This window comes from Macaca fascicularis, chromosome 3 (genome assembly GCF_037993035.2).
Source record: "Macaca fascicularis isolate 582-1 chromosome 3, T2T-MFA8v1.1".
NCBI lineage: Eukaryota > Metazoa > Chordata > Mammalia > Primates > Cercopithecidae > Macaca > Macaca fascicularis.
Window position 1 is genome coordinate 37662766 of NC_088377.1, and position 22650 is coordinate 37685415.

General features: G+C 53.0%; 1 protein-coding gene across 6 annotated transcripts in view; it reads left to right on the forward strand.

Annotated features, from left to right (window-relative positions):
- SDK1 (sidekick cell adhesion molecule 1) overlaps positions 1-22650 on the forward strand; it is a 963824-nt gene that overhangs the window by 829268 nt on the left and 111906 nt on the right. For all 6 annotated transcript variants that reach the window (XM_045387966.2, XM_065541579.1, XM_015447042.3 and 3 more), the window contains exons 29-30: positions 11481-11675; positions 15163-15364. In XM_045387966.2, coding sequence (XP_045243901.2) covers positions 11481-11675; positions 15163-15364 — 397 coding nt within the window. The remainder of the gene's footprint in view (positions 1-11480; positions 11676-15162; positions 15365-22650) is intronic.

Below are 22650 nucleotides of genomic sequence, written 5' to 3' on the forward strand. Positions count from 1 at the left end.
GGTTGAGGCTGCAGTGAGTCAAGATTGTATCACTGCACTCCAGTCTGGGAGAGAGTACAAGACCCTATCCTCAAAATAAGAATTAAAAAAAAAAAAGGAGTGATGATGTTTAAAAGGAGAGAAATAATAATCAAGTTGATGTCTTCCCTGTTTGTTAGATGTTTATGAGGTTAAACAAAAGCCTGTCTCCAGCAGCCTAGCATTTCCTGAACCGAGATGATCACGGGCCTCTTGGCTGTTTTCTGAGCTATGTACTAAGGGTTTTTTGTATGGAATGAAATTTACATTTTGCTAACCTGGAATTTCTTCCATTCGTTTGCGGCTCATGGCGATACCGTTCGTAACCAACCTCCCCTTCCGCTCTGAAATATCAGGCTATTTTGCTGTGTGTTTGGGAAACAACAGGCTAGTTTTTCAGAGAAGATGCAGACCTGGGCTTTGCTCCCATGTTCCTGGAAACATCTTTCCTACAGCACTTGCACCCAATCCTTGTAAGAAGCCAATGAGATGAAGCGCATGCCTTGGGTCCCAGGGAATTTGTTTACTTCTGACTTTTCAGCATTACAGCCGGCATACCAACTCTGGTAACACTGATGAAAAGCCTGAATTTTTCCCAGTTCCCCAAAGCAGCAAATTCTATTTGAAAACATCCCCAGTTCCTTGATTCATTCACCCTTTCAGAGAGACAAATTGAGGACTTTCCGTGTGCAGGTGTCTTACGCACAGTGGCGGGTGAGGAATGAATGAGGCGCGCCCATCCCCCAAGATGCCCACAGTCCCGTAACGGAGACACACGTTGAGAGTACCGTGAGATAAGCCATCTGAAAGAGGTTTCATTCAGTGCCTCACACACAGCTCCTTCTGGGTTCAGTGCCTCACACACAGCTCCTTCTGGGTGGGGTCTCTGTGGGTGGAAGGCTCCTTTGGAGTGGGATCTGGAGATAGGTGGCTTCTGAAGCCTTGGAAGAAGGGAAGGGGGTGTCCGCTCAGCCAAGACTGCACTGATGGCTCTGACGGCTCCAAGGCTGGGGTTGGAGGCTGGGCCAGGTCTTGAGCTACTGTGAGCTCCCTGCTGTGCCCTGGAGAATGTGGCCCTGAAAGCCGGATGTTTTAAGCTGGCCTATGAGAGGAAAGCACGGCAGCCACAGAACATTGCCCCAGCCCCAGGTTAGCTCTCGGGATATCGGCGGAATCCTGACGCACCGGAGACCCCTGATTTGTCTAGCCTGCGTTCTGGGTGATGTACGGTCATGTTATAAACCCAGACTTACAAACAGGTGGTAAAATTCACCACTTTTGCCTGCATTTGATCTTGGGATTCTAAGAGTTGGTTTGAAGAGTTTCACATCACTAAAAAAGAGTTTGGAGGCCTGTGTCGAATGGCAGCAGGAACTCATCCAAGGTCTTTGAGTGAGAAAGCTGCACAATCAGATTTGCCTTTGAGATAATCACTCTGGCAGCCTGAGAAGGGTGGACACAAAGCCAAATATTTGTTGAGCCCTTGCTTCCGTGAGAGGGGGCCTGGAACTTCCTCAGTCTTCTGTACAAGGAGGCTGTGGCCTATTTTCACTTTGCCTCTTTCTTGATGTGATTTCTGGAGTTGCCAGATAGACGTGTCTGGCTTTGAGTATGGCATTTCTCAATGAGGCGACCTTTGGAATTGTGGGTTCCTGCTACTAAAATCTGAGATGAGCAGCCACTGTGGAGGTGAGCATTTCAGGGTCTGGCCCGGCAGAGAGGGAGCTACGAGCCACATCTGGTGCCTGCGCAGTGAGCCCGGTCTCGGGGTAGGAAACGGTCTGCCCAGCAGACAGCTGTGGTGAAGAGATTTGCAGGAGCCCCACCCAGGCGGGCCCTAACCTCAGCACAGCACCCAGGCATCAGCCTTTTCTGAAACAAGCAGGGCTAATATCTGATTACCCAGGACCTATCCCCAGCATGCTGTGAAACAAGAAACATTGACAGAGGCACAGGAGTCCACAAGAATGGTGTTCCCCATGAAGAAGCAGGTTTGCCCCAGCCCCACCTCTACCCTGGCAGGGCCCCTGGCTCCCACTGCCGGCCTCGGTAGACCCTCCTGGCAAGTCCTCATTCTGTGGTCACCTCTGTCCACTCACTGTCACCTTACCGGGCTGCCAAGAATCAGTTCTGGAGTGCGAAGGTATGGGACAGGTGCAGGAGCAAAGCATGTGCTTCATCTGTGCTTCTCTCTTGCCATAGACAAACCTATGCTCAGATTCCAGTGCTGAGACTTTGACCCAGGGCTTCCCTGCACACGTGGGGAGGCTCTGGCCTCAGCCAGCCCTAGGCCCAGCCCTCTGCCTGACACACCTGCTTCTCCAGGGCCTCTGACCTTCCTGAGGACTCACACCGATGTCCTCTGTAGCCCCAGGTCCTCACTGCCCCGCTCCCTGACCACGTGTCCACCTGGTCAGGCTTGTCCTCAGCACGCCTGCTGGCACAGCGTGAGGCCCGCTGTCCAGTGAGCCCATCAGCTGGTTTCATCATCTGTCGTTTACTTTCCAGAGTGTCTCTGACATTTCTTTTTCTGACAACAAGAGCACTATAAAATGATAATTGAGGCCACAATGAAATCCCATTTCACATTCACCAGATTTGGCACCATAAGAAGCTGTGATGATGCCAAGTTTACATGAGGATGTGGAGAAACAAGACCCCTCCACCCTTGCCAGGAGAGGGAGTTGGTGCATCCACTTTGGGGAGTGCTCTGGCAATACCCAGGAAAGGTGACCACATTCATGCCACACCCCAGAAGCTCTGCAATTCCAGGCCTTCGCCCTAGAGAAATTCTTGCCTGTGTGCACAAGGAGAAACGTACAAGGATGTTCATTACAGATTCACTGAAATAGCACGAAAGAAAGCAGCTCTCGTCTGCACAAGTCGGATGGCATGAACCTTGAGACTGCCTGCTTTTCCTTTCCTCTGTGTTTTCAACACTGCATCACCGACAAGCAGGCCGGCAGCATGGGTAACGTTTTGGACTCAGATCTCGTCCTGTGCTTATCAGCTGGGTGAATTTATGCATGTTTCTTAGCATTCCCATGCCTCAGTTTCCCCATCCCTCAAAGGGGAAGCACATTCATGCCTCCCTCACTGGTTAAATGAGTTGCATTTAGAACGGTGCCTGCCACATAGTGAGTGCGGAGTAAACGTTAGCTTCTGTATCACATAGAATATTTCATCGTTTCCCTGGCACCAGAGGAGGCTGGAGGTTCTCTGGACTTGGGAGCTCCTCCTGGATCACTGGGGGCTCAGCCTGGTCCTAGTATTCCCGTTGCATGCACCCGTAGTGTGCTGCCTTGATTTGTCCTCCATGACTTAGTTGCTGAAGCAGAGGGTTCTTGCTGACAAGAGAAAGAAAATTTAGAAGGTTGTTTGGGTTGCAGAGAGTTCCTAATGTGCGTCGAGAGGTATGGATCTTAATTTGTGGTCGCTGCAAACCACTGAAGCCCAGGTAAGGAGAAGGGTGATCATTTAAATACTTTGAGCACTCCAACCACAGCCAAACACTGCTGAGTAACGCAGCACCGTGTCTACCTGCGAGGCAGACAACCTCACTGCCGAGCCTCCTCTGTCATGCAGCATTGGGTTGTAATTGTAATGCATGTTGTCCAGGTCACCTGTCACCCGTGTGTCATTACAGCCGGCACACCACACGGCGGAGGCTGCGGGAAGACGGGAAGACGGGAAGGCACTTCTCGCCAATTCAGATGGGTGTTCACAGGGGAGAAAGCAAAACATCTTTTCGCCTGACTCACTTTACATCCAGAGACCTTGAATCAATGTTCCCACTCCGGCAGCTCAGCCTTCTGAGTACATAAACACCTCTGCTGCCCGAGCTTTTGTAATCTATATCAAAACATGTTCTTGCATTTCCAAAAGAGATAAACAGCGTGAACCACCGGCAGGTGCCTAGAGGAGAAAAAACTTGCTTATTTGCATAAATATTTTACTGTGGAGTGCTTTTAGCATTTAGAACTTTTCTTTGGGGGGATGGGGTCGGAGGCCCCTTAGTACAGACATCCGTCCCTCACCCCCCAGCTGACGTCACGTGCCCTTGACTGCTATTATGCTAACGTGATGATGCGTGAGCTCTTCAGACCCACGTGGGCCTGCCCTGGCCAGACACGCGGGATCCCGCCCTGCCAGCAGGAGGGCCTAACATTTACCTTTAAGCTTATTACGAAGGGTGTGCGGGAACTCCGCTGAGAATCAGGAGCTCCAGCAAATGTGATCCCTGTTTGCAGATTCAGCATTTTGATCCCCAGCCCTCGGACAGATAAACTGCAAAACCCACAGACCACAGCAGCTAGGCTCAGCCAGTGTGGGCTTCCTGGGGCCATTCAGTGGCTTGCGGGTTCTCTGACCCACTCGCCCAGCAACAGCAGCTGCAGAGAGATCAGCAGCACGTGCCCCTGATGGTCATGCTTTGGGGTCCTGAGCACTGGGGCCCCAGTAATGCTCACTGAACAGCAACTCTCAGACTATGCCTTTTGTTTCTCAGGGAAGTGCACAATTTATAAAAGGTTTGCAACTAACTGGGCATGGTGGCGCACACCCGTAATCCCTGCTACTCAGGAGGCTGAGGCATGAGAATGGCTTGAACACAGGAGGTGGAGGTTGCAGTGAGCCAAGATCACGCCACTGCCCTCCAGCCTGGGTGACAGAGCGAGACTCTATCTCAAAGGCTTTGCAGCCACCTAAAACGTCCGGACAGAAGTCCCCAAATTGCTCTGTGTATAGCTCTGCGGCGTCAGTCTTCAGGCTGACCCGGAGCTGAGATGCCTACAAGGCTTCCAGCATCCAGCCTCAGCTCCTCAGTGCCACCTTCTTGTGTTTCGAGCAGTGGACTGTTCTGGAACTTGTCTCAGGCCCGTGGCGCAGTCCCTTTCTGGATTCTGATTGTCTAAATGCGCAGTGCCTCCTCCGTCTTCCAGGTGTATTCAGAAACCCACTCAGGCCTCTCTCATTATGTTTTTAATCTTCTGTTTGGATCAATGTGTCTCGTACTTGGCCTTGCTCCTTTTAATGCCTGTATTATCATAATTCACCCATACCCTTAAAAACAGGGCTCCTCATAGGCCGCATTTTACTGCTGCTATTGATTCGGCCTGTTCATGCCTCCCTCGCACACGCCGCCGTCTTCTGGCCTTGCGTCGCTGAAGTTCGGCACGCCAGTGTTTCTAATCTCGCTGTAACTGTAATTACATAATAGCCTTTTCCACGGAAACGCTCTTATCTCTGAACACCATCTATCATTATTCTCTAAAAATGCAAGGACTATTACTCAGCTGCTCCTTTGTGCCATTTATGTACAGAAAAAAAAAAAGCCATCTTCTATTGTCCATCGAGTCTAGGACTTTTTAAACGTGTGAAGGTGAGCTATAGACATTCATCTTTATGTTCAGCAGACCGTGGTGTGGCAACCAGGTGATATTATCTTTATTTTAGGGCAAATAATAGGAAGGTACAAATAGAACCCAGAGGCCAAGGAATTTTCTTCCAGTGCCTAGGGAACCAGATCAAAGAGTAAAGAAGAACCCAGATTTCTGCAATTAGCGGGGATGGCGTTGTGCTTTGCAATCTGCATACATTATCTCACGGGGGCTTTGCCAGGCCTGCATCCTAAAGGTCAGGGGAGGGGAGGGCGACCCCACTGCAAACTCCCCCCTTCCTCCTTCGGCCCAGCAGCACTGCCACACAGTGCACTATTAAGCAGTCATTAAAATTCATGCTTCTAACGGGAAAACATGCTTTTGCTATCTTGTGCAGAAATCGCAGAATGAAAAACTCGTATTGAGTGTGGAAATCCGGATTTGTTGAGTACTCATATGCATAGAAAAATGATTACCAAAGACCAGGCGCGGTGGCTCACACCTGCAATCCCAGCACTTTGGGAGGCCGAGGTGGGTGGATCACCTGAGGTCAGGAGTTCAAGACCAGCCTGACCAACATGGAGAAACCCTGTCTCTACTAAAAATATGAAATTAGCTGGGCGTGGTGGTGGGTGCCTGTAATCCCAGCTACTTGGGACACTGAGGCTGGAGAATCGCTTGAACCCAGGAGGCAGAGGTTGCAGTGAGCCGAGAATGCTCCATTGTACTCCAACCTGGGCAACAAGAGCAAAACAACGTCTCAAAAAAAAAAAAAAGATGAATAGAGGCCAGACACAATGGCTCACACCTGCCATCCCAGCACTTTGGGAGGCTGAGGCAGAAGGATCACTTGAGCCCAGGAGTTCAAGACCAGCCTGGACAACAAAGCGAGACCCCATCTCTATTTTAAATTTTAAAAAATGATTAATAGCAGGAGATGAGAACTAAGAGTCAGGCAGAGGTTAGAACTTGCCCAAGGCCTGGGTCAGGACCCAGGTCTCCTGGCTCCCTACTGTCCAGTCAGGAGCTTCTGAGAGAGAGGCAAGGAACCACACACGAGAAACAGTCCACAAATCCAAGGCAGTGTATCCTTCAAGGCAGGTGAGGTGAGGCCCACGTGGGGCGATGAAGGGGCAAGTGCATAACCATGTAATGGAAGCCTGTGTAGTCTGTGGCATGGCCAAGGGCAAGGCTCACCCTGGAGGACAGAAGAGTCAGGTGGACCCATTGATAGAAAGGAGGGTCTGTAAGCAAATCTCAGACAGCTTGGCCAGAAGAAACCGGTTCCCACATAATCCCCAAATCCTGTGACCCACAGGACGTGCCTTTGAACAACATCTTCATTTCATCTCAGGATTATTATCTCTAGCAATGGAATAATCTGAGCAGAGATAAAACATGGTGAAACAGTAAAGATTAAACAATAATGAAAACACATCTGTAACCATGCCCTGCTCCTGAAAGTAAATAATACCTCATTAATTCAGACATAGTCACTGAAAGGCAGTGTGGATTTTGAGCGAGAGGTCTTAATCACACACAACTCTCTAACATATTAAGTAACAAATCAAGGGAACTCAGGTAGGCTGGTGAGATCTGTAGGAATGGCATGTTCCGGGCCATCAGGGATGCCAGGTAAGTCCCTCGTTAGTTGCCTATTGGGGCCAGGCCTCCGAGCATCTTCCAGCCGGGGCTTCTCTTCGCTCTTAGGGATAGGCATGTTTTTGTTTTTATTTTTGAGATGGAGTCTTGCTCTGTTGCCCGGGCTGGAGTGCAGTGGCGCAATCTTGGCTCACTGCAACCTCCGCCTCCCGGGTTCAAGTGATTCTCCTGCCTCAGCCTCACAAGCAGCTGGTATTACAGGCACCCACCACCACGCCTGGCTAATTTTTGTATTTTTAGTAGAAGCGGGGTTTCACCATCTTGGCCAGGCTGGTCTTGAACTCCTGACCTTTTGATCCACCTGCCTCAGCCTCCCAAAGTGCTAGGATTACAGGCGTGAGCCACCGCGCCCGACTGGGATAGGCATATTTTTTCACACTGTGAAGAAGAAATCTCTTCAGCCACTGTGCAAAATCAGTGAGGTAATCCCACCTCGACAGTGTGGAGGGAGCAGGCTGAAACCCACGCATACATACACGAGTCTGTTTTTAATACAAACTTGATTTCTGCTGCTTTAGGGAGAGATTTGTATCTCTGCATCTCTAGGAACGATATTCAAATACCTGAAGTTACACCAGGCTGCACTTCATTCTTGATGGTTTTGATTTTGTGTGTGTTGGGTTTTTTTATGTTTTGTTTTCTGTTTTTGCTGGAGAGAGAGTCTGGCTCTGTCACCCAGGCTGGAGTGCAGTGGCACCATCTTGGCTCACTGCAACCTCCGCCTCCCGGGTTCAAGCGATTCTCCTGCCTCAGCCTCCTAAGTAGCTGGGATTACAAGCGCCCATTACCACGTCAGGCTAATTTTTGTGTTTTTAGTAGAGATGGGGTTTCACCATTTTGGTCAGGCTGGCCTCGAACTCCTGACATTGTGATCTGCCCACCTCAGCCTCCCAAAGTGCTGGGATTACAGGCATGAGCCGCTGCGCCCTGCTGAAGTTTTGTGTTTGTAGTAGAGACAGGGTTTCACCATGTTGGCCAGGGTGGTCTCAAAGTCTTGACCTCAAGTGATCCACCCTCCTCAGCCTCCCAATATGCTGGGATTACAGGCGTGAGTCACTGTGCCTGGCCGTTTTGCACTCTTTACCTGGCACTTTTGCATGATTTTTGAGCCAAGTGAATATTATACATCTCAAGAAACTGTAACAGAATATTGAATATCTTTAGACAAAAGGCAGCTTAAGCCTAGAAGGTCTCCAAGATGAACATTGATTCTGTGGCCAGAGATGCTTTTTCCAGGCAGAACACAGCCGCCAGAGACCTTAGAATTAGGGTCATTCTCCTGGCCCCGAGGAAGCAGGACTCTGTTGGGGAATTTACACTTCATGGGAAAACTCCGGTCCAGGGAGTCCTGGTCTGTGGTCTGCTCAGTGCTGAGCACACGTCGTAGGTAGCCAGTCAGGCATTGCAAAGTTGGGGGTGTCACTCCTCAGGGTCTGGCTGGGGGCTCAGCCATGTCTGTTCTGGGCCCCTGTGCTGCCTCTGGCGGGCACTCACTACCCTGTCCTGTAACTGCAGGGCCTAAGGTGCCGACCCCGCATCGGTGCCTGTAGACAGGTCCTGGGAAGGAGGTTCCATGAAGACTGTGTGAGGAATGATAACTCTGTGTGTGGTCATACCGGCCACTACAGGGCGAGGGACTGCTAGGGAAGGTGTCCTGCCAGCTGGAGGAGGGAGGAGAAGTCGTGACTACACTTGTTTCGTAATAATATTAAAGCCAGGAGCTGGCCGGGCGCGGTGGCTCAAGCCTGTAATCCCAGCACTTTGGGAGGCGGAGATGGGCGGATCACGAGGTCAGGAGATCGAGACCATCCTGGCTAACACGGTGAAACCCTGTCTCTACTAAAAAATACAAAAAACTAGCCGGGCGAGGTGGCGGGTGCTGAGGCAGGAGAATGGCGTAAACCCGGGAGGCGGAGCTTGCAGTGAGCTGAGATCCGGCCACTGCACTCCAGCCCAGGCGACAGAGCGAGACTCCGTCTCAAAAAATAAATAAATAAATAAATAAATAAATAAATAAATAAATAAAGCCAGGAGCAACCAGGCATGGCTGTGCCAGCCACGTCTTCACCACCGTGAGCCCCCAGAGCCCTCCTGGCACCCCGTGAGGTGTCCTGTCATCTTGCACCATGTAGTCCAGCAAACTGAGGCTCGGAGAGGCGTCATGGCTCATCCACAGTCACACAGCGAATGATTGGCAGAACGGGATTCCAGCCCAGAGGTGCGCCCTCAAAGGCGTGTCCTTCTTCGAGGGGCCCGCTGGCTTCTATTGGAGAGGACGCTTCTGCGTGGTGGGCCCTGGGGTCCGTGGTCCCGAGGAACTGGGGCCTGGCGAGAGGACGCTCTCCCTTTGCTCACGGATCGGCGTGGGTGTTTACTTCCCCCAGGAAGAGTAGGCACCCGCGGGGCTCCATCCCGGCTCCCTCATCACTTTCTCACTGGGGACCCCGCTCCGAGCTTCACAGCCTCGTCCTCATCCTCGTCGTGTGCTTCCTGGCAGGCCTGTAGTCAGGGTCTGGCGTGGGAAGCACTGGAGGGATGCAGCAGGGTCTCTGTCTGGATGTGCCCATCGGTGTAGCCACTGTGGTCACTCCTTCCTTACCGTCAGGGTGCAGGGTGGCCAGGAGCCCCAAAGCCTCAGACTGGGTTTCCATTGTGTGCACACAGCAGACTGCCTGCTCTCACTACGCAGGGGTGGGGGAAACGGGAGGCCTGGGAGAACAGCTGGCCCTCTCCCTACTCTCACTGTGCAGGGGTTGGGAAATGGGAGGCCTGGGGGGAAGAGCTGGGCCTCTCCCAGCTCTCACTACACAGTTGCAGGCGGAAGGGGAGGCCCGGGGGAAGAGCTGGCCACCATCTGTAGCCTGCCCTCAGTCGGTCAGTGACTGGGAAGGAACAGGGTTCTAGCAGGGACACCCTTGCCGCAGGCCTGAGGCCAGCAGGGCCACATCCAGGAAGTCTTGGGATACCCAGTCCCCAGTGTGGGGAGGATAGCCCGTCCGTTGGAGGTGGGACAGTGGCTGTGACGGCCACTCTGGGGACCTAAGTTCAGGGTCCTGCAGACACCTGGGCCTAGAGGTGGTGGTGTCATGGACAGGGCAGGGCTTGTGTCCCTGTCTGTGTGGTGGTGATGACGATGCTGACAGTGATCGGTGATGCCTGAGGCCTGATGCAAGGATGCACTTGAAGTCTGACCTCTGTGTAATTGTTCTCCCACCTCCCAGATGGCGGGCTGGGGAGGGACTCGTTAAACCTCTGGATGAGTGACAAGGCGCAGGAGCTGGCAGCATGCCTGTGAGCTCGGTCGTCCATGAGCCAGAGACCCGAGAGCAGGAAGAGCAGAGAGAGGGAGGGGTTCACCCGGAACAGAGGCTGAAGGCGGGGGGGCAGGCAGCGTGGGGTCGCTCGGCAGCTCCTCCCCACAGAGGGTGAGCCCCCAATGCAGAGGCCACTCCACGAAGAGGCAGCACTGGTGAGGCCAGGGTGCGACTCTTCCGCCTATGCATCCTCCCTTGTTTAACACCAATGATTATTAATTTTTTTTGGAAGCTACAGCGCCCCATTATTTCTGGCTTCAATCAGCACAGGAGCTCAGCCGCTGGACCACACGTTGTCTCTGAGCCAGGCAGGGTGCAGACTGAAGCTGCAGAGTTGACAAGGCTCCTCCAGACGCCAGCGGGGGGAGGCCTGGGGTGGCTAGTGGAGACGGGTGGTCATTAATAAGGAACAGCTGCTCAGCCCCAAGCCCCTCCCAGTTGAGGAACTTAGCAAGCCAGGAACCGTCCCTCAACTAGGAAGCACAGGGGGTTCTGTAAGCAGAGCTGCCCTGGTGGAGCTGCTCAGGAGGGGTGGGGCCACAGAAGGGGCTGGATGGATGTTGCCGGGGTCCCTGGAGGGAGCTGGGGGTCAGAGGTGCAGGCAGACAGGGAAGACGAAGGAGGGAAGGAGGAATGGCAGCTGTGGAGCTGCTGTCCTGCCTGGGCAGGTCATGCTGCCATTGGCAAGAATTAAAGGACTTCCTCAGAGAAGGAGTGGGCGAGCCAGACTGTAGGAGGGAGGGAGAGGCAGAGACTGAAAAGGCACAGCCCTCTGCAGCCCCATGGGGAGCAGGGTGGGACCGGGTCCCTGTGGCATGCTCGCCGTGTGCCAGCATCCTCAGGAAAGATGAACCAATGTTCACACCTTGTTCCGGTGAAGGATGGAGCAGGAAACAAGCTCACAGGGAAATCCACATGGAACCCCACCATTCATCACAGCCCCAAGACCACCCTTCAGTGCACAGGCAGTGACCTCCAGGAATGGGGAAGAGACAGATGGCCTTGCCGGGGTTTCTACTCCAGAGGTCAGCACAGGGTGTGGGCACAGGGCTTCCCTGTGCTGTGGGTGAGTGGCTCAGCAGCTGTCTCCCGTGTCGCCTGCCTGCAGGGTACCAGATTGCCTACCGCCTGGCCAGCAGCAGCCCCCACACCTTCACCACCGTGGAGGTCGGCGCCACAGTGAGGCAGTTCACAGCCACCGACCTGGCCCCGGAGTCCGCATACATCTTCAGGCTGTCCGCCAAGACGAGGCAGGGCTGGGGGGAGCCACTGGAGGCCACAGTCATCACCACTGAGAAGAGAGGTAAGACCTTGGGGGACCCAGGGGTACTGCAGACGTGGCGGGCACCGCTTCCTCAGTCAGGCCTTCTGGAGTCTGTGGGGTACCTGGGAGGCTTCGGCCTTCCCTTCGTAGAAAGAGAAGGGATGTGAGCATTTACAAAGCACCCATTGAGCCGATACGGAGCCGGGCACACTATCAAACAGCATTGCATTCACACGTTCAGCCTCACACCTGCTCTCTCAGACATGTGAGCATTGCATTCACATGTTCAACCTCACACCTGCTCTCTCAGACACATGAGCATTCATTCACACCTTCAGCCTCACACCTGCTCTCAGACACGTGAGCATTGCATTCACACCTTCTGCCTCACACCTGCTCTCTCAGACACGTGAGCATTCATTCACACCTTCAGCCTCACACTGCTCTCTCAGACACATGAGCATTCATTCATACCTTCAGCCTCACACCTGCTCTCTCAGACATGTGAGCATTGCATTCACACCTTCAGCTTCACACCTGCTCTCTCAGACACGTGAGCATTCATTCACACCTTCAGCCTCACACTGCTCTCTCAGACACGTGAGCATTCATTCACACCTTCAGCCTCACACTGCTCTCTCAGACACGTGAGCATTCATTCATACCTTCAGCCTCACACCTGCTCTCTCAGACACGTGAGCATTGCATTCACACCTTCAGCTTCACACCTGCTCTCTCAGACACGTGAGCATTGCATTCACACCTTCTCCCTCACACCTGCTCTCTCAGACATGTGAGCATTCATTCACACCTTCAGCCTCACACCTGCTCTCTCAGACACGTGAGCATTGCATTCACACCTTCAGCCTCACACCTGCTCTCTCAGACACGTGAGCATTCATTCACATCTTCAGCCTCACACCTGCTGTCTCAGACACGTGAGCATTCATTCACACCTTCAGCCTCACATCTGCTCTCTCAGACATGTGAGACAGTCTCGGGTTTAAGGAGAGCAACGTTGCTCACAGAGTCTGAGTACCTGGGGCAAGGCTGCAGAGTCACCACATTTGAGGGTGAGCTCCCTGAAGGCAGCCCCCAGTCTCTGATGTTAAACCCATGTCCTCTGCTTAGCAGGTGTTCAGTAAGTAAGTTTTCCAAATAGCTGACTTCCTGATGAGAACTGCTGGGGCGAGCAGGGCCCTGCTTCACACACGGGGGCAGGTGCTCTGTGCACCGCACTTGGCCTATCCTCCCTGCAGCCCACGGAGCAGTATGTCATTAATTCCGATTTTTACCAAAGACGAGACGGAGGAAATTGAGAGAGTTTTATTAATTTGCCCAGACACACAACTGCAGAGCTGAGATTTGGATCCGCCCCAACACCGTGAAGCCAACTCTTCCCATGAGTCTGTAGCGGGCGCTCTTCTCAGTGGGCTCCGTGCACGTCCTTGGGCCTTTCAGTGCCCAGGGTTGGTGCCACAGGACCCTCACCTCAGCAGCCCCGGCTCCCACTCCAGGTCCTGACATTGAGGCCAGACCCAGGGACCTTGTGGGAATGAGGACAGGAGGGAGCTTCCAGGCACTGCTGCAGGGACACTTGGAGCACATGGCTCTGGCCAGGCTCCTATTTTTTTTTTTTTTTTTTTTTTTTTTTGAAACAAGGTCTTGCCCTGTTGCCCAGGCTGGAGTGCAGTGATGTGATCATAGGTCACCGCAGCCTGGAATGCCTGGGCTCAAGCCATGCTCCCACCTCTGCCTCCCCAGTAGCTGGGACTACAGGCACACACCACCCAGCTAATTATGACAGAGTCTTACCATGATACCCATCTTGGCCACCCAAAGTGCTGGGGTTACAGGCATGAGCCACCGTATCCAGCTAATTATTTTAATTTTTGTAGAGATGGGGGTCTTACTATGTTGCCCAGGCTGGTCTCCAGCTCCTGGGCTCAAGCGATCCTCCCGCCTCAGCCTCCCAAAGCTCTGGGGTTGCAGGTGTGAGCCCCTGCCTTTTGTCTTTCCATAGCATTCAGTGAAAACACATCCCCTCCATCACCACTACCACTATCATTATTATTAATGTTATTAGCTGGAGAGACAAAAGCCCTCAGTCAGTCACCACAGACACCCGAGGTGCTTCTGCAATTAAAGCACATGGAAGAGGTGCCCTGTGAAACGGGCGCCCCCATTGCCCTGCTGCCACCCCAGGTATCAGCACTCAAGGCTTCTCAGGAAGATGGTAATGGGTCTCTCAAGCAAACATTTTGACTTCATTCTCTAATGTATTCGTGTGGTTTTATGGTTCATTTATCTTAAGCATTGACTGTGCCCCTCCCATGAGCCAGGCACGTGTGCAGGTGCGTCACAGACACGGTCTCACAGCAGGTCCCCTTATTTCCCCGTGTCCCACCTCACAGTCCCGCCCCGCGGTCCTGCCCCACTGTCCCACCCCACACTATGCCACCTGATAATCGGGCCCAGAGATTTCGGAGATTTCTCCCCTCCTCCATCCTCGTGGCTCAGGGAGAGGGAATCCAAGAGGCTTGCTAGTTACCACTAAGTCCAAGAGAGCCTTTGAAATGGGATACTCTGGGCCACCTTGTGTGCTCACAGAGGCAAGTGCTGATGAAGTGAGACCGGAGCCCTCCTCCCACACCCGCCACTGCAGGCCAACAATCAATCGCCACTTTACACATGCCACGCATTCTAATCAGAATCAATAATCTTCATGATAAACAATTAAACAATTATTCCTCCCACTGCGGGGCTTCTCTGCTGAAATCGATGGGGTGCGGAGGCACAGCAGTGGCAGACGATGGGCACTCCAGGCTGGGCCTGGCCCCGGGCACCCCACGTCCCCCATCCAAGCTACTGCAGACACCAGAGGCAGTGACAGCCCAGAGGTGTCCTCACCTACAGCAGTACGGAGTAGACGCCATAGATGCTTTAGGCCCTGGGTGACTGCAAGAAGGAGGGAATTCAGCTTTAAAGGTGGACTGAGCCCAACATCAGAAAAAGAGAGACCAAAGGCACCACAGGGCTTGGAGCAGCCCCCAAGACCCTGTGACCCCAGCAGTCATCACAGACACAGTGCCTGGTGGTCTGGCAGCCTAGGGACCCCTATGTGGCTTTGTTCCTGTCTGTTGGTCTCTACGAGTAGTGCATCCAAAGTCAGCCTTAAGACAGCTGCTTGGCTGGGTGTGGTGGTTCACGCCTATAATCCCAGCACCTTGGGAGGCCAAGGCGGGCGGATCACCAGGTCAAGAGGTTAAGACCATCCTGGCCAACATGGTGAAACCCTGTCTCTACTAAAAATACAAAAATTAGCTTGGTGTGGTGGCACATGCTAGTAGTCCCAGCTACTCAGGAGGCTGAGGCAGGAGAATCCCTTGAACCCGGGAGGCAGAGATTGCAGTGAGCTGAGATCACACCACTGCACTCCAGCCTGGCAACAGAGCGATCTCCTGGGGATCCTCCTTGGGAAGGGCAGCCTCTCACATGTCCCTGGTCTGTCCTCATTTGGTTGCAGAGCGGCCGGCACCCCCCAGAGAGCTCCTGGTACCCCAGGCAGAAGTGACCGCACGCAGCCTCCGGCTCCAGTGGGTCCCGGGCAGCGATGGGGCCTCCCCTATCCGGTACTTCACCGTGCAGGTGCGAGAGCTGCCCCGGGGCGAGTGGCAGACCTACTCTTCATCCATCAGCCACGAGGCCACAGCCTGCATCGTTGACAGGTACTAAGACAGCAGGAGGACCGCCCCCCCCAAGGAATGGTGCCCCGGCCGCCTCCAGCCAGCTCCTGTCCAGATAGTGGGGAGTCTGTGTGGGCCAAGCAGGCACACCCCTGAGAGCACCGGCCCCCTTTCTTTTTGACACTCCCCATGCTGGGAATCCCAGAACTCCTGGATCCTGGAGCCACCTCCAAGGGTCCACCCCCAGCCCCTTCCTGGAGTCTGATCTTCAGGAAGTTCAAACTTCCTGGGCTGGTTTGAACACCCCAGGACCCAGGGATTGGCGAAGCAGGGGGGTGGGCTAGACGTGTGGGCTGGAGTCCTAGCCCCTCCCAAGGCTGGCAATGGGGAGGGGACCATGTGGAGGAGGGCTGGGCTGGCCTCAGGTGTCCAGGGCTGGAGGGACATTGCGTCCCCTTGCGTTCTCGAAAGCAGCAGGGAGATGGATGGCACCACGAGTGCTGTGCTTCCTTAGTGATGGCTGATGGGGAGACGGGAGGGCATGCCTGGGACAAGACAAGAATCCATCCACTCAGTTATTTACTGGACCTGTGGGCTCAGCGTGGGAGAGGGTTGCACTGACAATAGCAGCGGTGTCCTGTGGGTCCTCCAGGGTCCTCACGACTGCGGTTACAGACTCACCCACTCTTTACAGACAAGGAAACTGCCACAGTCACACAGATGGGCGTCCTAGGGCTTGGAAGCTACCCCAGGAGTCCTGCACCCTCACCATGTGTCCTGCCTGGGCCCTCCTGGGGCCTGTCGGGTTTGCAGGCCCTGCCCGGGCAGGGCCACCTGGGACACCTGCCTTGTGCTTCTCATCGGCCCAGAGTTTGGTCCCTTGTTGCTGAGCTCACACTCCAGGCTGTGGAGTGGGGCTCTTAGAGTGAGTCCCTCCGTGTCCAAGAGCTCTGGAGCCTGCACCAATGCCTAAGAGGGTGGAGGGGACGAGACGGTCGTCTCCAGGCTGGCTGAGCTTCCTCTGTCTCTCAGATGGTCACATAGGTCAGCTCTGCGTCCCTACAGTCACCCAGTGAGGGGAGACCATGATCCCGCTTTACAGAGGAAGACCACAACCAGAAAAGTCGGTCACTTGCCCATAGCCCCCGCCCAGCCTCCGTGTCACCCAGCCGCCTTCATCTTGGAGGCTGCCCGTCTCAGCCCTGCCTGGCTGAACCTGAATGTAGGGAGGGAGGCAGGTCCCAGGTGAAGCCCCTGGCAGCTCCTCAGAACACCACCCTTGCCCTACTCTGCCCTGGAGGCAAAGTTCAGACTTTGGAGTGAGGGCTGATTGGAGTGTGGGTGTCGCTGGTCCTAGATATAACAACGGGGGTTTCAAAGAGAAGAGAAACATCCAAAACCCCCATCCTTGGCTTGAGGACCAGGCCCATGATGGAGGTGAAGCCCTTGCCCAGGGAGGGGGGGCCCACCGGGCATCTCGGTACAGAGCTGTGAAGCTGGAACTGTGCAGGCTCAGCCTGGCTTCTGTCGCTTGCCGTTGAGTGATCTGGGGCAGGTGACGGGTTCTCAGGCATTTTGAGCTCCCTGGCCTTTGAGTTGCGAGGTTTGGAGATGATGATAAGGCCCTCTGGGCGGTCATGGCCATGGATGCCACTGTCGCCTTTGCCACCCCCACACGGTTTCCCCAGGAGGCACAGCTGGGTGTCAAACGCAAATCCTGACCAGAGTCTCTGAGCAGCCCAAGAAGGGTCAGCCAAGCTGCGGGAACCCATGGAACCCATGCTGCGGCTCCCAGGCCCCCATTGGAGACCACAGACCAACAAGGAAGCCAGCGCCCCAGTGCACAGCTCCAGCTCTCTGTGGCCCCAAAGGACCCACCCTGGCGCAGTCACCCTCTCCAATCTCATGGTCCAAGCAGCCCTCTGCTCTTCTGAAAATCGAGGCGGAATGGTCCCTGCACACAGGGCTTGTTCGCAGCAGGGCCAGAGCCACTGCCTGGTCTCCCCCGTGCAGGGCACAACATCTGGTGAGGTCCGTATGCTGGCAGGTTGGAATTTAGAAAAGTTGTTCCATCCCCACAGCTGTGGTTATGCCCCTCATGTTAGGAAAACGAGGCTGCAGCAGCTCCAGCTTGATGTCCCCTCTGAGGTGTTTTCCCTGGTGTTCTAGTCACTCAGCTTCCAGACAGTTAAAGCTTTGACAGGACTTCATCACCACCACCACCGCCGCCATCCTCATCGCCATCATCATTGCCGGAATCCCCTCATCCTGTCCAGCACCTGTCATTTTCAACACCACTTCCATCTGTCATTTCATACAATGTTCATAACAACTGTGTGAACACACAGACCAGACTTCTCACTATCCCCATTTTACACACACACATGTTGAGACAGAGATACCTTAAGTAACGCATATGCGGGTGCCTTGACATCTCTAAATGGAAAGGATATTTCCTGAGATTTTTGTGGTTGTCACATTCCGGGAGCCAGAGGTCAAGTCTCCATCGACACAATCCATGTCCTGCAGTTAATTTACAAGGGTCTGCAACATCTGAAAACCCAACACGTGTGCATCTGAACACCAAGCTTTCCACAGTCAGTCTCCCCTTAGTAGCCACGTGGCCTTGGAAAAGTCCAACCCTTGGCTGCCTGCTAGGACTCTGACTTCTCGTCTGTGAAAGGCAGCGAACTGGCAGCCAAGAAATAAGGCGATCGGAAGAGTCAGAGTGTCCGCTAGATTCCTGCTGGCATCTCACTTGCCCTTTGAGCGACAGCAACAGAACTCGAGAGGCACAGTTCTCTTCCCTCCGGAGGAAGGCGCTCCTAGTAGCAGATACCATCCTCCCGGAGCCCTGGAATTCTCCTGGCACAGCCCCGAGGGTCAGGGGAGTGTGGCCAGGTGCGCCCAGCCTGACTTAACAAACTACACAAGATGCTTAGCTTAATCGGCAGTGTGTTCACAGATATAAATAACCTCATCCTTTGTGTAACCATCTAAAAGAAGGAAAAAAAAATCCAACCACTATTCCTGAAGGCTTCTGAAACCAAAAGACTAATTGTGTGCCTGGGACGTCATGCTGGAAAGGAGAGGTCCGTGTTTCAGGACAGACAGTTTAATTTGGTATAGGACAGACCACTGTCAATTTCCTAATGGGCCAGAACTAGGACAAATGCTTCCTCTGCCTATCAATAGAGAACATGTCACAGGAGAATCCCAGGAAGGCGATATTTTGTACACTGCCACAGTGTAATCTCTCTTCCTGTTTAATAATCCTGACAGCTACATTTTACTTTCACCAGTTGTGTGAAATCTGCAAGTATCCAAAAAACATAAAGAGTTTAACTGTCTCAATTTGGTGACCGTGACTACGTGCAGGGAACATGGGTCTAGACCCCCAGGGAGAGGGGTTGGGTCTGAGACGTGTTCAGGCGTTGCCAGTGTCTGCTTGATGGTTCAAGTGAGATGGGGTAGCCACCCACAGAAATGCAACAGAAAGGAAGAAGAGGGCTCTGAGCCCAGTGTGACTTGGAGGTTTTGGATGTCACTTTAGGACAGAGCAGTGGCCGTGTGGGCTCAGGGGGTGGCTGTGTGTCCGGTAGTGATGGGCTCAGCTCCTCCTCTGAGCTCTCCCATGGGATAGATCAGGGGGTCCAAACAGAAGACAGAAAGGCCCGGATGGAATGAGCATGGAAAACAGCAGGGATTCAATGAATGTCAGCACAACGGCCCTAGCTCCATTCGGGTGACTTCCTTCCTTCCTTCCTTCCTTCCTTCCTTCCTTCCTTCCTTCCTTCCTTCCTTCCTTCCTTCCTTTTTCTTTTTTCTTTTTCCATATAATGTAATTTTAAAAAATACCATTATTTAAGAATCAGATGAACTGAGTGTGGTGGCTCATGCCTGTAATCCCTGCACTTTGGGAGGCTGAGGCAGGAGGATGGATCACGAGGTCAGGAGTTTGAGCCCAGCCTGGCTAACATGGTGAAACACCGTCTCTCTACTAAAAATACAAAAATTAGCCAGACGTGGTGGTGGGCGCCTGTAACCCCAGCTACTCAGGAGGCTGAGACAGGAGAATTGCTCGAACCTGAGCAGCGGAGATTGCAGTGAGCCGAGATCGCGCTACTGCACTCCAGCCGGGGCGAGAGAGTGAGACTTCGTCTCAAAAGAAAGAAAAAAAAAAGAATCAGATGAACTTGGCCAAGGCTGGGATACATGAGCTTGATATTCTTTGTGATACAATAGTGAGGTCTAAGTGTTTGTGTTTGGTTGGTTGGTTATTTGTTTTTGTCTGTCACCCGAGCTGGAGTGCAGTAGCTCCATCATCGCTCACTGCAGCCTCCAGCTCCCGGGCTCAACATACCCTCCTGTCTCAGCCTCCTGGGTAGCTAAGACTACGGGCATATGCTGTCATGCCTGGCTAATGTTTAAATTTTTTTTTTTTTTTGGAAATAGGGTCTCACTGTGTTGCCCAAGCTGGTCTCAAACTCATGACCTCAAGTCACGTAGAGAATCAAGTAATTCTCTCACCTCAGCCTCCCAAAGTACTGGGATTACAGGCATGAGCTACCATGCCCGGCCAATAGTGAATTCTTAAGAACATTTTTAGTGCCTTTCAGATAAGCAAATAAAGACAGCAGTGAATCGCTTTAGAAAGATGCTCAGCACTCATCCATTTTATATTAGAACCAATATGAATGAATGAAGCTCCTCCTGTTTAAGACTCTGCATTTAGCTCTGAGGCAGGAACATGGAACTTAAGCTATGTCCTTCCCCGACGCCCATTCCAGAACACTTTGGCTGTGGAGGTCAAGTTTGTGTATATGGTTAGCCATCCGAGGCAGTACGAGTACAAACTGGCTTTCTGAATACATTGGTTATTGATTTGGGGTAGCAAGAGTTCTAATAGCAAGTTCAGATAGTGAGGGTCCTGTATTACCCAAATTATTTATTTCCTGAGTTTGGGATGATTAGAAGAAAGAGATTAGATGGCAGATGTTTTCTCAAAAATATCCCTAAATCTATCCAGCTTCTGAGTTTGCACACGGAGATTTGGGAAGTGAGGCATGGGGAATGAGCAAAGGCCTGGGGAGGCACCAGGCAGCGTCGATGGCTTCCTGGGGACGAGTGAGGGCTCCGAGGTGGGGGAGCCAGAGAAAGCTCTTGGGAAGACAGGAAAAAGCACATCACATTTATTCATTGCCTGCTGTGCGCCACGATCCACCTGACTCCATGAGGATGGGTGATGTGATGTCATTTTCACAACAGCCCTGGAAGCCCGGTGCTGCTCTCTCCATGTCCATAGCTGAATACAGCGAGGCTCTGAGACACTGAGTTGCTCCAGCGAGTAGTGGCGGAGCCAGCATTGGAATTCTGCCAGGCCCACTGCAAAGCAGAGTTTTGGGCTGGCTTGGAAGCATGAACAGAATGCAGAACTGGGGGCAGTTAGAAGGGTTGTAGGAGGGTGTTCTTGCATCCTGTGTGCGTTTGTTCCTTTATCAAGGAGTCACCAAAGTCCTGCTCTGCCACAGGAGGGAGCATGGCAGGAGCAATGGGGGCAGGGGGCTCAAGGATCAGACGTTTAGCCTAGGAGGTAGACCAGTCATCCACAGGAGCAGCGCTGCAGGGAAGTGAAGAGGCAGGTTGGGGTGAGTGCACAGAGGATGCTACCGTCTGGGACCACAGGGCCAGGAGAGGGGATGAAAGCTCTGCCCGCTGCCTGTCTTATTTGGGCAGTGGGACTGCTCCTCCCGTAGGCTGCCGGAGCTGCATTCTGCCTGGTTTCAGGGCCGAGAGGGTTACCTCCCGCAGATCCGCATTCTGTGTTCCCTGCAGCTCGCAGAGACACTTAATCAATCCTTGTTGAATGAAGTGAGTCCGGCAAAACACAGGCCTCACGCTAGGAACTCTGCTCTCTGTCCTCCTGCGCACCCAACCCCGTTTGTCTGGGAGCCAGGCTGATTTGTCCAGCCACCTGACACGTATTTACAGCACACCACGTGCGCCCGACTCAGTGCCAGATCCAGGCAGGACAGTGGAGAAAGAGGGGTTTCAAGGAGCTTGCAGTGTGACTCCAAACCCCCAAATCATAGCAAAGCATGAAGTACTAAACAGTGCAGTGCTGAGTATAATTACAATTCAATGCCAGAGGCCAGTGAGAAAGCAAATACATCAATAAGTAAGCATAATCGTAAATAAATAAATAAGTAAACAAATCATTTCTGCAACATCTACTGTGTGCCAGATGTGACTCTGGTATTTATATGTCCTCATAGGCAACCCCCTCCCCACCCCGAGAAACTTCAACGATGGGGAATAGCGTCCTTATTCAATCCTTCCTCTCACAGATCTGGTGAGCGCCCTCCTGGGTGTTCTTGGCTCTTGGGGTACAGCAGGAAAGGAGGCCGACTCGATCCCTGTCCTCTTGGATGTTGAGTCTTGTAAAGACAGACAGTCATCAAGGAAATGTCACCCATCATGATGCAGAAGATGAAGGGAAGGAACAGGGCACAGGAGACACAGGGCAGGGCCATCTGAGCGAATGCTTACAGATCCACAGGAACAGCTGATCCGTAGCAAGCTTGCACCACATGCCTGACTCTCTGCTGAGTGCCTCACCTGAGTTTAAGCCTCATATCAGTTTCATGATGCCTGTGCTATTATCAGCCCAGATAAGGAAACTGAGGCAAAGTATGCTGTCCAAGGTTAACTGGGAGCTAGAAGCCAGGCAGTTTTAATTTGGGGTCCACGTTCCTAATGCCCACTCTGCTGCCTCCTGGTACAGGAGGAGAAGGAGCCAGTGGGGCTATGGTGGGAGGCGCAGGTGGATGAGGCAGGGAGGTCACGGGAGAAAACACGTGATTATCACCCAGACGAGACAAAATAACTCCTAGGATGCTAGGAACAGAGGGGAGATTGTTTGTTTTAACTTAGCAAAGGCTATCTCCCAGAAATGTGGAGCAAAGGTCATTTTGTGGCCGGACTTCAGAAGCATCTCCATTAAAGCTGGGGCCAAGGCCAGCTGCCTTCTGTGGCTGTTTTTCCAGTTGTGGACGCTGAGTGCAGAGGGGCTGAGATGTGCCTGCGGTCAGGGACTGGGAAGTAGCAAGTCCAGACCAGGTTCTGGAGGGTTGCAGTGGAAAAGCATGCCTTGAGGTGTGAGCTGGTAGAGAAACACTGTCACCTGGTCTTAGGCAGGACGGGGACCTGAAAGCAGGAATAGCATCTGATCATGATTTCCAAAAATGGTTATCAGTTTTCTAAAAAGCAGAATCCTTCCCTTAAGCCAAATATGACCCAGCCCAAATGCATAAACCCGATGGGCATGG